At 56.2% G+C, this 13,003-nt stretch overlaps 1 protein-coding gene across 19 annotated transcripts in view; it reads right to left on the bottom strand.

Annotated features, from left to right (window-relative positions):
- Nucleotides 1–1,958: 1,958 nt before the first annotated feature.
- The window catches only part of SPECC1L (sperm antigen with calponin homology and coiled-coil domains 1 like), a 131,326-nt gene continuing 120,281 nt past the window's right edge, over nt 1,959–13,003 (bottom strand). For all 19 annotated transcript variants that reach the window (XM_084993897.1, XM_084993903.1, XM_084993900.1 and 16 more), the window contains 3 exons: nt 5,958–6,074; nt 5,278–5,337; nt 1,959–3,823 (listed from right to left, as the gene is read on the bottom strand). In XM_084993897.1, the coding sequence (XP_084850023.1) occupies nt 3,734–3,823; nt 5,278–5,337; nt 5,958–6,074 (267 nt within the window). In that variant the 3' untranslated portion in view covers nt 1,959–3,733. The remainder of the gene's footprint in view (nt 3,824–5,277; nt 5,338–5,957; nt 6,075–13,003) is intronic.

Here is a 13,003-nt window from a genome sequence, read left to right as displayed (position 1 = left end):
ACATGCCGAGGGTGCGGCCCTAAAAAAAAAGACAGATGGGGGGCTCTGGAATTAAGGAAGTGGAAGGACCTCACGGAACTCCAGTTCATGCCCAGACTAAGGCCCCCAAAGCAGAAGCACACAAGGCTGCTCCCTGGGTGCCTGAAGCCGGGCAGCTGCAGGACCACCCCATCTTCGAGTCCAGCCCTGGGAAGATGCTCCTGGAGTCAAAGGGCAGCACCGCTGGGAATCCTGTGTCTCTGAGCTGACCTGGGCGCGTCAATGTGGATATGGAAACCAGAGCCAGGTGGGAGGGGAGCCTTGTCCTGGGCTGTGGAGGCTCTTCAAGAGAACAACGGCCTGAAGCCTAGACCCAGGCGCCAGCATAGCAGCAGCTGTCAGAACTTCAAAGTCACCCCCTCCCCACTCTTCCCGCAGCCCAGCACCACCCAGTTTAAGATGAGGTCTGAAGAGACCCTTCCTGGGGTCACCGTGCTACAGAGGTGGTAGAGTGCTGCTGGCAGACTGGAGACTTGGGTGTCCCTGCTTCCTGCCTGACGGGGTGCTGGTGAGGTATCATCCTGAGCCCCTCCCCAGCTTCTGGCTCTGAGCTCCAGGCTTCCAGACATCATGGTGTCTCCCTGCCTGGAGCCCTGGAAATGCAGACACCATCACCCAGAGTCTCCTGGCCCGCCCATGCCCCTGCTCTGGGCCTGGCACAAGTCAGGTGGCAGACAGTAGGCCATGCCTGCTCACCCTCCACTCCTGACCCTCCCTCCACACCCAGCCTGCTCCCCCAAGTGCTCCCAGCCAGGGGGTTGGGCTGGGCTCAGGGAGGTGGAGCCTTGTCCTCCTGTGTGCCCACCTCACCTCCTGCACCTGGGTGGGTGCTCTGGCCAGTGCTCTCCCAGCACCCCAGAGCCTGACCAGAGCCCACACCTCACCCACCTGACCCAGAGCACAGGGCCTGTGAGCAAGAGTAAAAGCCCTGATGTTTGTTCCTGTCATCCAGTAAAGGGACAGCCTCAGACAGTTTGGCCAGCCCGGGTGGCAGGAGCACCATGCCAGGAGGGAAGTGGGGCCCTGGGGTGACTCCAAGGGGCCAGGTCTCCAGTCGCCCCAAAGATCCTCTGGCACAGCAGGTGGAGGGTGGGGGGTGGTCTTGGGGAGGGGGCCCCGCACCTGAGGGACAGCAGCCAGGACAGCCAGGGCTGCCCCTGCTGCCTGAGGTGTTGGATGGGCCCCCCTTTGCTAGCCATCGCAGCCTCTCTGGCCATGGCAGTGGCCTCTACTGCAGCCCAGGAGGGAGCACTTGGTCTGCACCCCAGTCTCAGAGCACACACCAACTCCTTCCCCAGGTGTGGACCCAGTACTGGGGGGAAACCCTGAGCCTGGCTGGAGGGGGCTGCAGGCCCAGGAGGGGCACCAAGGTCACCCAGTGCACACAACACTGGATGCCATGGGCCTCTGCATGTGACACGTGACATGTGCAACGTGACGAGACACAGTGCCTGCCTGGCTGTGCTCTGAGGAGTCATTACTATTCTACATGAGATGCACGAAAGAAAGGCTCCACTGGTTGGTTGCCTGTGTGGTATAATTACTGACTTTTTTTTGTTTCTCTATAATTTTATATATTCTGAAAATTATCTCCAAAAAGATATATTTCTAAAAAAACCCAGAAAACCTCAAGGCACCCTCCTCCACCCAGAGCAGCACGTGTCTGGGCTACAAGTGGGGGACACAGGGGCTTCTGTTTTCGGGGACAGCTCAGGCGGTACTTCTGGGGCTCTGGTGCCCATCACAGGACCTTCATGGTGACAGGGCTGCCCAGACCATAGCCGTCCCAGATGCCTCCCACTCAGGTCCCCCCACTATCTCCTGGCCCATGAGCTCCAGATCAGGCGCCCTCCCTGCCACAGTCAGTCCCCGAGGCGGTGAGGGTTCTGTTCACAGGAGCCCGAAAAGCCCGAGCCTGATGCGTTCCAACAGTTTTAATACATTCAAGAATATTTAATAGAACAATATTAAAAAGTATCATCAGAAGCATCTGCAGAAGCCCATGGTGGAGAAAACAACACCAGTCCTTTTGCTATAAAGCTTGTGCTTGACGGGAGGAGGCAGCATGACTCCCTGGAGGCTTCTCAGCACCTGCCACTGGACCAACAGCACCCCAGCACTTCCAGGTACATGTGACCATCCAGATCTCCCCTTAAAGCTGACAGTGTTACAAGTGATAAGTCATGCTTCTGGAATCCTCTCAACTGTGGATCCACGTGAAAATCGTGGGCAGCCCAGCTGCATGGCCTCTTGTCAGAGAGAGGGGCTGGGCTCCCAGGAGGCCCTCCACAAGGCCACTCTCCGCCCTGTCACCGACCCCAGGGCTCACGCCACTGGCAGTGGCCACCTTCCTCCAGAGAATGCCAGCAACATCCACCTGCCCTGCAGCAAGGGCTGCCAGGGTGGACTCACTGTACCTGGAAGGGGCAGCAGTGCGGATGCAGACCCAGGGGAGTCTCCACTAGACAAAAGAGGACCCCCACCCATGTCAAGAGACAAGAACGTGACTGCAGGTCAGGCACACAGGGTCCAGACAGGCGCCCAGGCCGCAAGGGCAGATGAGAGAGAAAAGCCGAGTGGAGAGTCACTGAAAAGCAATGCTACTCCTCTGACAGCCACTCAGCTGACAGCACAGGGTACCCGTCAACGGAGCCACAGATGCAAGGACTGAGGCATGGCAGAGGGGCCGGGACAGGTGTCCAGTTCACTGGGGTCTCCCGTGAGCTCAGGCTGCGTGCTGCTTGCTGGGTTGCTCCTTCTGCAGCTGAAATCGGGTGCTTCCCAGGTGGCTCTGATCTGGGCTGGCCTGGAAGCACCTGCTCAAGCGCAGAGCCCTTCCTCACACCCTGCTTCTGCCTCTGGGGTGGCAGCTCCTCCTCCTGCTACTTTGTGCTCTGTAAGCAGCAGGTCTGGACATGGTTCCAGCACCGGTGGCTGCAACAGGCACATGGGAGAGGTGGGCTCCGTCCCAAAGCCCCTGCCCCAAAGGGCGAGCTAAGGCACTTTCTTCCACCCTGCCTGGAAGGGCCAAGGCCAAGCAACTGTGGCTGAAATCAACCCCGGCCTCTCTCCTGTTCAGCTTCATCTCCTGTTTTTTTCTGACATCGCTCTTGGCTTTTATCACCTCACATCCAGATTTTGTGTTTTATCGCTATGCTAAAACAATTTAACTTTGGTGCTAAAAGAACAGGAGCTATTTCCCCCTAATATTGCTCATAAGAAAAAACATTTTAACTAAAGAACTCCTTATGAAAAATTCCATTGTCCAGAAGCCTAAGGTTGGCACTGGGTTTCCAAGCCCTGGAGTAGAGGACAGCCCTGACCAGTCTCCGCGTGAGCACAGTAGCAGAGCGGGAGGGCGGGGAGCATGGGTCTCTGCTTGCTGGCCAGGACGCCCTGTCACATGGGTGGGAGGCAGGGACCTGTTCTAAGTGCGAACGCTTCCGTGACCTGGTGAGCTGCCCATGCATGAGGCCCCTTCTCCCACCCGCAGCGGTGACACGGCTCTCTTCAGCAAATCAGTGTGTGTGCGGAGCCCTGGCTGGACAGGAGCCCAGCCTGAGCGAGGGCCACACAGGCCGAGTCCTCCCTCGGGGGTGAGGCCCACAGGCTGCGGTGCAGCTGTAGAGTAGCTGAAAGCTCGCAGGCTGGAGCAATGGCCCTGGGGCCCCAGGCGATGGCGGGGCCTCTGGGCTCAGGTTTCGAAGTACTTGTAGATGGCTGTCACATACAGCATCACGTTCTGCCAGTCCGGCCGCTCTGTCCGCACCATCTCGTTAATGTCCTGCCAGAAGAGGAAAAGGCTGGTCAGAGCCTGGGATGCCTCCCGGCCACAGCATCACTGGATCTGTGGCTCTGGGCTGGGCAGGGCCTCCCTCACAGGACTTTTGCCTGAGCCTGATCACGCAGGTCAGAGGGCAAGACTCTGGCTCCGTCCCTACCAAGCATCAGCATCTTCCCGAGTTGTCCACCTGCCCAGGCTACCCCTGCACCCACCACAGCCCCAGGCTGGAAGGCACGTCTTCTCTGGGGATATCCTCCCCACCTGCTTCTCCCGTGTCACCTTTGAGAGTGCTTCTCACCAGGCACCGCCTGGGATAGCCTGTGGGCCAAGGCTCCCAGACCCACACCTGCACCATGGTGGGTGGACCCGATAGCCAGGACACCCCACTCTCATATCCTGCATGACATGGTCTGGGAGATGTCAGCTGATGCTTCGGGAAAGTGAATAGGGAGCTCTGGGCTGTGAGGTGTGCCCAGGAGGCCCCCACAAGAGACCCCTGGTCCCTGAGCAACATCTAGGACTGAAGGGCACTGCCCCCAGGAGTCCCATGGGTGTAGGACATGAATGGGCCACAAGAGCCAGCAGGGTGGAGAAAAAGAATATATGCACGCTCAGTAGAAGAATCTCAATGGGGCGGGGGGGTGGGGGAGATGGACGGACACTGCCTGCTTTTTATGTATTAGAAGTTTACATGTGATATGAAATGTCCAATAATGGAAAATATTTCAATGACTAACTTCTACATACAATTGAATAGAAGCTCCTCAAAAACACGTATTTCTATGAATTCAAAACCAATTCAAAACCACGTTTACGGGACTCAACACAAACACCATGAACATGTCTGCAGAGTAAAGATGAGTACAAATACTTCTTCATAGTTACCACTTGTTATAAGGCAGGGAGATGGGCACCCTGGGGTGGGAGGTGGCCCTGGGCGTCCCTGACCTGGGCCTGTGGGGTTCCTTCACTCTGTGGAGCCCCGAGCCATGCAACCCCACATACTGTTTACTTCATGTGTCCCTGGGTGTGGAAAATCTGGCTTTGCATTTGGATGCAGTATTTCTCCCAGAAAGTCAGACTTGGTGATGAGGCAGGAGAACAGAAGCATGTCTGTCCTGAGCTATTACAGCTGCTGGGCACAGGCCTAAGGGCAACCCAATCCCAGCTTCCTCTGGCTCCTTTCCTGCACAAGTGCAGCCTCAGGGTGGTGCCCTTGAGAGGTGTCCCGGGGCCCCATCTGCCCTCCCTCTGCTCTGACACAGGCAGGCAGACCTGCCAAAATGTGCCTCTGACCCCCCCCCAATTAAGGGCACTTCCTGGGGGTGCTTGATGTGAGGCATGAAGGGCCCTGGGGCGACCATCTGCACCCCACCCAGCAGCCTCCTAAGGTCTCTCTTCATGAGGGAGCTCTCCCTGTCTGTCACACCTCCCTCCTGGGGACGTGGGCTCACCAGTGTGGATTTGATGCCGACACTCTCAGCTGCCTGGAAGGCCAGGGTGAAGTTCCTTCTCTGTAAAAGAAACCCCGTGAGTGCATGGATGAGGTGAGCCAGGGAAGGGTGGCCTGGTACAGACGGACACACGTCTCCGCCCAGCACTGGCCCGAGCACCAGCCTGCATGCACCCCGTGCCCGCCACATGCTGACCACCTCCCCACAGGGCCCTCCTGCCCTTCTCATGGCCAGCTGTGGAGTGACACCCCCTCATTTGTTCTTTCCTCTCTACAGAGAAGGGGCACCTCTTGCACATTCGCCCTAAGCTGCCTGGACACCCTCGAAGCTAGTAAGAAACACTTGTGAAATCGTTCCCTCCCAAGGGATCTCTGAAGGTCGTCTGAAGGGCAGGAGGAGCTGGTGGTGGGGAGAGGGAGGATTGGGTCTGGGTACCTTCCCAGGGCCCTTCTGGGCAGGGGCTGTGCCATTGGCTGGTCCTGGATGGATGTGGAGGACACTGGCCTGGCGTGTGTGGGTGGTGCTACCCGGACCACTCAGGCCTGCAGCAGCACTCCTCACCAAGCCCCGACCCTAAATGTTGTCACCCTAGGAGGACCGGCAGCTGCCTGGGATGGCCGTCACCTGAGGCAGGCCACTGGGGTGTGAATGCTGGGAGCTGGGCCCGTTCGTGGCCTTACCTTATCCTGGCTGTTCAGCTCCTGGTAGGGAATATGAGCAGGAAGGTATGTGTGCAGCAGAGCGCAGAAGGCTAGCCCATCATTCCAGCTGCTGCTGAAGTTGGTGATGTCGATATTCTGAAAAGGAAAGAAGGAAAACACGTAAGGAACACAGAGACAGCTGCGGGATCCTCCAGAGACAGCCGAGGAGGGCAGAGGAGGCCTTGAGCCCGGGCATGGCGAGCCCCTGGAGAAAGCCCAGTAGGCTGGAGGCCAGGTCCCAGGGCCGGTGATTGGCTCCCACCCCACCCACCAGATCACTGCTACTACGGTGGCACAAATCTGAGTCATCCAAACTCTCAACTGAAAGAGTTTTGGCCCAAGGGAACAAGAACCCTTTTGAAGCTGAAATTCCACAATGAAATTTAAAAATTTATACACTTTGAAAATGCCACAAACTGAAAAAGAGAGCACCCACAGACCCCCAGCACCTCCTGTTTCATGCAGGTTCTAAGCACATAAGTCCGATTTCTAGATGACTCTGCTCCCAGACACAGGCCACCAGCTCTGGCTGCCGGTTCTCGCCACCCCCGGAGCAGCAGTCACAGAGCAATACTGTGCCTATCTGCAGGGAGTTCTACACAGTCTGTCACCCCTGAAAACCCACCCACCCAAAAAACCTGTTTGGTCCTGACACCAAGGAGGGCCGAGGGGAGGGTGGGGACAAGGCCATCTTTGTCCAGCCTCATGCCTTGGGGGTTGGGGGGAGTCTCCTCACAAACGCAGTAGGTGATGCACCAAACCTTCCACAAGCTCTGTCACCAAAGGGAACCCTCTGGCCCTGACTACAGGCACCCAGGACACTGCCCTCTGGGGACTTTTGCTCAACTATGGTCCTCCCAAAGGGCAGCAGTTCTGCAGGCAATTATCCTGGAGGTCATGTCCCTTGGTCGCTGCTGACCCGGCCCAGAGGCGTGGTTCATAAACTATGGTGAGGAGAGTGACCAGATTAAGGCACAAACGAGTGCAAACCTGCCAACTGTCACAGGGAAAGGTCACAGTAAGCTTGTGATGGCCCTAGTGCTAACTCACCTAGCTGCCATCTAAGTGCACTGCCAGCCACTTAGTGACTTCACCAACCCCCACAAGAAGAGGCCCAGGCAGCCCCTGCCTCAGTGGTCCCCACACTTCCGGCCATGAAGACACAGTCCAAGTCAGCCCCTGCTACATTCCCAACAGGCCGGCCGCCCTGCAGGGCCTCCTCTCTGGCGGGCGATGATGTCACTGCCACAGAAACCTGACACTTTGATCTCATCTGAATCTCAGGAAGCAGCTAGCTGGGGGGCATCCAGGGAAGTGAAGTCGCCTGTCTAAGGTGCTGGGCTGGCAGCAGGAAGGACGGGGACAGAACCCTCGTCCCAAGCATCCTATGGGTAAGTGTGTCACTTGAATTCTCACCAACACCAAAGTGTTTTCCGGGAGGAGGCTCAGGTCACAGAGCTGGTCTGTGTGATTTCTCACACAGCTGAACATCCAAAGCTCGCAGTCCTCCTCATCCTCATGGCCAAGGGCCCTGATGCAAAAGCAAGAACACTGGCACCGCCATGCGGACGGCGTGGCAAGGAGCCTCTTCATGATGCATCTGAGCCCTGCCGACCCCCCAACCTTGCCCCTGGGTCACATGCACGTCTGGAGGAAAACAAGCCTCCACTTCCTGCCGCTACGTGCCTGGCCTCACTGGGCCCGCGGCAAAGGCTGTGGGAACACGGCATCCCAGCTTCCTCTGGACAGGAACCTACAGCTCCTCGTGTACAAAACACCCCAAGGAGACATAGGGCCTGGAGCCCCAGGGCAGCGAGTTTCATGCACAATGATGACCGCACCTCCAAATCAAAACAACCTCAGTCCAGACCAGCGCCCACCTTTACAAGCTGGAGGAGCCTGGCTGGTCAGCCCACAGAGGATGCTGGGGAAGGAGCCAGGCCTGAAACAGGGGAGTGTGGTGCAGTCAGAGAGGCCTGTACCCTCTGCTCCCAACTCACAGTCTACTTAAGTGTTTCTAATGTTCAGGGCCAAAAATCCACCTACTACGAAGTAACAGACAGAACACAGAAAAGTGTACAAATGACAATGCTGATCTCCAAGGCTAAACGGCTTGGTGAGGAAGTTCCCCTCACCTCCTACCTGTGTTCTGAATGTCATGGCTGTTATAGCCCGTAATAAAATGATAGGATTCATACGAATAAATGCATGGAAAGGTACAAAACTTTAGGGAATTGCCAGAGAAATGGCCATTCCCACAGGAGATACCCCCTCCCACTCACCTAGCTTCCCACTGGCTGTGCCCACACCAGGACCACAGGGGACCAGGGCCCCACCATGTTTCCTCAATGATGGAGACCTGGGGCAAATGAGGCCTCCCGCCTTCTTCCCCATCTGCTCCCCTGCCCTCTGCCTGGATCCAGCAGAGTGAGGTCTGGGGAAGAACTTCCTCTTGAAGGAATGGAGTGATCTGCTTGCTGACTTGTGGCCCGGCCACCCACCAGGGCCTTCAGACAAGAACAGGGATGACCCATGTGGTATGTGGGTGAGTGGCCCAGGGAACGAGTCACCTCAAAATCATCCAAAACTCAAGGTGAGAGGGGCAACAGCTCTAGGACAGTTCATCTCAAAGGAACTCCAATGCCATGGAAGTGCCTTCTGGCCGGGGTGATGGGCCTCCCATGTGGACCGTCTCCACAGGCCTGTGAGGACCCAACAGCTGCCTCCTTCCAGGGTGGTGAAGGGGACCTTGGCCTTAGGGAAGGAGCCAGGGTGCTGACACCCAGTGAGACATGCTGAGGCCCAGAGGTGGAGGCCTAGGAAAGGCTGGTCTGGGGCTCCATTCCCCACATGGTGAGTGGTCAGCTGGGGCCCAGCCCGACTCATAGGACAGAGCCTGGCAGGCGGACCCAACAGGTGTGGTTGTGCTGGGAGCAGGGGATGTTGGGCAGCAGGTGGGGAGAGGAAGTGACAGTACAGATACTCTGGTGTGAAGCAAACTGGACTTGGGGACTGACTAGCTGTGGGGAGGACGAGAGCCCATGGTTTCAGGTGGCAGAATGGGACACCAAGGGCATCTAGTGACGCATGGCCCACTCCTGAGAGCTACGTCCACAGTGCTCTGAGATGCCCAGGGAGGCACCTGGTGCTGACTGGACACCTGCAGATGGGGCTGGGGGGTGGAGGGGGGTTGTCGGGGTGGCCGGAGCAGATACTGAGAGGGTGGATACTGAGAGGGTGGGAGGCCTGAGACCAAGCTCCACAGTGTAAGGGCCACACAGGAGACAGTCACGTTCAACAGGACACAGGGGAAGGCCTGATGGGTGTGACAAACCCAGAAGTCAAAGGAAGAGGGTGTTGGGGCCGGGGAGAGGGTTCACAGTATTGGAGCTTCGGAGAGGACAGAAGCCTGAAAACCCCCTGCACCCCGGCATCCGGGTGGCCATCAATCACAGCAAGCAGGCTGCGAGGGCATGGGCACCCACAACCACATGGCCAGACCTGTCCTGGCCTCACAGCTCTCACTGACAGGCTTTCCACAGCTTTGTCTAGAACTGCAGCAAGCGGCATCTTCAGTGCATAGGAGGGTCCTGTTTGCCAGTGCCTATCTCTCACAAGAGGATGAAGGGTCGAGGGCCTTCCTCCTGCCATCCAACTCGATCCCCACAGTTTTGCAGTTCTGGTGTAGGCCAGCCAGCCTTTCAGAACAAACCACTCGTACAGCCCAAACCATGCTGCTTTGAGAGGAACATGCACACTAACAGGGAGGAATCTCTTCACTCCTCATAGGTGATGCCAAGCTTTCTAAGAGGAAAAACAGTTTTCTTTTAAAATAGAGGCATGGGATTTCCTGTCGTGGTGCAGCGGAAATGAACCCAACTAGGAACCATAAGGCTGCAGGGTTGGACCCCTGGCCTCGCTCAGTGGGTTAAGGATCCGGCATTGACGTGAGCTGTGGTGTAGGTCGCAGACGTGGCTCGGATCTGGTGTTGCTGTGGCTGTGGTGTAGGCCAGCAGTAACAGCTCCGATTAGACCCCTAGCCTGGGAACTTCCATATGCCACGGTGTGGCCCTAAAAAGACAAAAGACAAAAAAATACTAAAATAAAATAAAAACTAAACTAAACTAAAATAGAAGACACAGGAAATCCCATTGTGGTGCAGTGGAAACGAATCCAACTAAAAACCATGAGGTTGGAGTTCCTGTCGTGGCGCAGTGGTTAATGAATCCGACTAGGAACCATGAGGTTGCGGGTTCGGTCCCTGCCCTTGCTCAGTGGGTTAATAATCCAGCGTTGCTGTGAGCTGTGGTGTAGGTTGCAGACGCGGCTCGGATCCCGTGTTGCTGTGGCTGTGGCACAGGCCGGCAGCTGTAGCTCTGCTTCAACCCCTAGCCTGGGAACCTCCATATGCCACGGGAGCGGCCCAAGAAATGGCAAAAAGACAAAAAATAAAATAAAAAATAAAAACCATGAGGTTGAAGGTTCGACCCCTGGCCTCACTCAGTGGGTTAAGGATCTGGCATTGCTGTGAGCTGTGCTGTAGGTTGCAGACGTGGCTCAGATCCTGCATTGCTGTGGCTGTGGCATAGGCCGGCAGCTGTAACTCTGCTTCAACCCCTAGCCTAGGAATCTCCATATGCTGCAAGTGTGGCCCTAAAAAGCAATCAATCAATCAATCAATAAGAAACAGAGTAATTACAATGCAAGTTGCTAGTTAATGAATTCAGATTTTGCACTGAGCTCCCAAGTCTTTTCAGGGCTTTCCTACCGCACAAGAGAAGTCTAGATTTGGACAATAACAAGAGGACCACGGGATGAGCCAGAGCAAAAGTTCACAAAAGCCTTGAGCACAGACTCAAATGAGGTGCTCTGCCCCATTTTCACCTGAAGGTGCCCATCCTTCCATGCAGGAAGCGTCCACGGTGACCTGTGGCAGAGGGTTCTGACTGCACCCAAACCTCTGCTCACTTCTCACCTCAGAAAGCTCAGCCCCAGCTGTGAAATCGCTGGCCCCTCACTGCCCTCAGTGGACGGGGCCCCAGCCCAGGACACTGGCCGCCCTGCGCCTATGACCTTCCATACAGCAGGTGGGGGCTCCCCCTCTGTGCACCGAGGGGTGGCGGGGGAGTACAAGAGCCAAAGAGTTGCATAAATTTCAACAGAATAAGACGGCAAATATGTCACAAAACATCTTACAATGTTTTCATTTGTCAGAACTTTAATTAAGGGCCATAAAATACAACCTCGAACACATCTTCCTTAGTTATTTAGGCTCTGATCTATTTAAGGAAATGCCACTTTTACGGGTACAAGGCAAAAAGCCAAAACCCATGATTCATCTCTGTAGCACGCACGCACACACCACTTCCTCCCGCCGTGTGAGCTGCCATGGCAGGTCCTGACCGTGAGCGAGAACACGGCCACCTCAGGAGGTAGGAGGGAGCCACAAACAAACCACTGCCCAGGAGCCTCACGGCCTCATCCCTGAGTACATACAGGGCAGGTTTGGAGGGTGTCTGGAAATCTCAGGGTGGGGGCAGTCCAGAGGGGAGATGCAGGGTCTAAAAGAGCAGGAAAACCATCAGGAGGCAGTTCTTACTGCTCCAGGGAGTGACTGATGACAGACGTCCTGGGAGGAGCACGCAGCAGCTTGCTGGTACTCAGGGAGGCGGCAGAGGAACCAGCAGGCCCGCGTCAGCTGCACATCTGAGGGTGCAGACATGGGAACCTTGGCTCTGTCCCCTTTCTGAAGTTTAGCCAAGCTCCACTTCAGGTGGGGGTGGGGGGAGACGGCAGGTGTCCGGGGAGAGTCTGAGGCCCACTCCTCACCATGTCCGTGTTGGGATTTGTGTGTAAAGCAGGAAGAGGGAAGGAAGGATGCTAGGGAAGGCAGCCTAGGGTGGACAGTGACCCTGAAGACACAGGCCCGCACCCTATGCCCCTGAGCAGAAAGGAGTTCCAATAAGGACCCTCAATCCTCTCTGTGCACCAGAATCACCTGCAAAAGCTTTTCAAGGCGAAAGGTACTCAGCCCTCCCCCGGCTGGTCTGGGCACCACTCTCTGCAGAGGTCCCCAGACACCCCAAGGGTGTGGCCAGGAGGCAGGACCACCAACCCCAAGACCAAAGGTGGCTGGAAGCAAGATGGCCGGGACGTCCCACCACGAGGCCCACCCAGCCCAGCTGGACTCGCTCACGACCCCGAGCACTGGGTAACCAGGGCAGAACCAAGCATTAGACAGAACCTTCCCGCCCAGACTGGACATCAAGGCCAAAGAGGTGATGAAAATGTCTGTCTAAAAGGAGGAATTCCAGTGATGGACCGAGCAGCATCTCTTGGCAGCCATGATCATTAGCGCAGCGACTGGCCCCACTCCCTTCTACCTGGACAGACAGATATAACTCCACAGCCGACACACTTCTGCCAAAACTCTGAACTGAGATCGAACTCTACTGCTGTTGAAGCAGGGACAACATTGTAGGGCTGTAATCAGCAAAACCTAAAATGTAGATGCACTAAGGGACACATGGTCCAGTTCCTTCCAAAGACAAAGCAAAAGTAAAAGAATAAAAGAGGATGGGGAGTTTTAAGATTAAAATGGACTTAAAAGAGGAATATTATTCAAATGCAATGTCAACCTTGTTTGGATCTGCAGCACATGGAGGTTCCCAGGCTAGGGGTCCAATTGGAGCTACAGCTGCCAGCCTACACCACAGCCACAGCAACACCAGATCTGAGCCGAGTCTGCGATCTACACCACAGCTCACAGCAACGCCGGATCCTTAACCCACTGAGCGAGGCCAGGGATCGAACCTGAAACCTCATGGTTCCTAGTCGGATTTGTTTCTGCTGCGCCAAGATGGGAACTCCAGGATCTTTTTTTTCCCAGCCACCCCTGCAGCATATGGAAGTTCTCAGGCCAGGGATCAAATCAAGCTGCAGCTGCCAGCCTACATCACAGCTGTGACAATACTGGATCCTTAACCCAGTGCGCTAGGCCAAGGACCAAACTCGCACCTCATGC

This window comes from Sus scrofa, chromosome 14 (genome assembly GCF_054392235.1).
Source record: "Sus scrofa isolate SSC_HxYL_T2T_F1_AM1 chromosome 14, Sscrofa_HxYL_maternal_Yorkshire_Landrace_v2.0, whole genome shotgun sequence".
Lineage (NCBI taxonomy): Eukaryota > Metazoa > Chordata > Mammalia > Artiodactyla > Suidae > Sus > Sus scrofa.
Note: the sequence above shows the minus strand (reverse complement) of the source record. Positions and strands in the feature narration are given on the sequence as shown.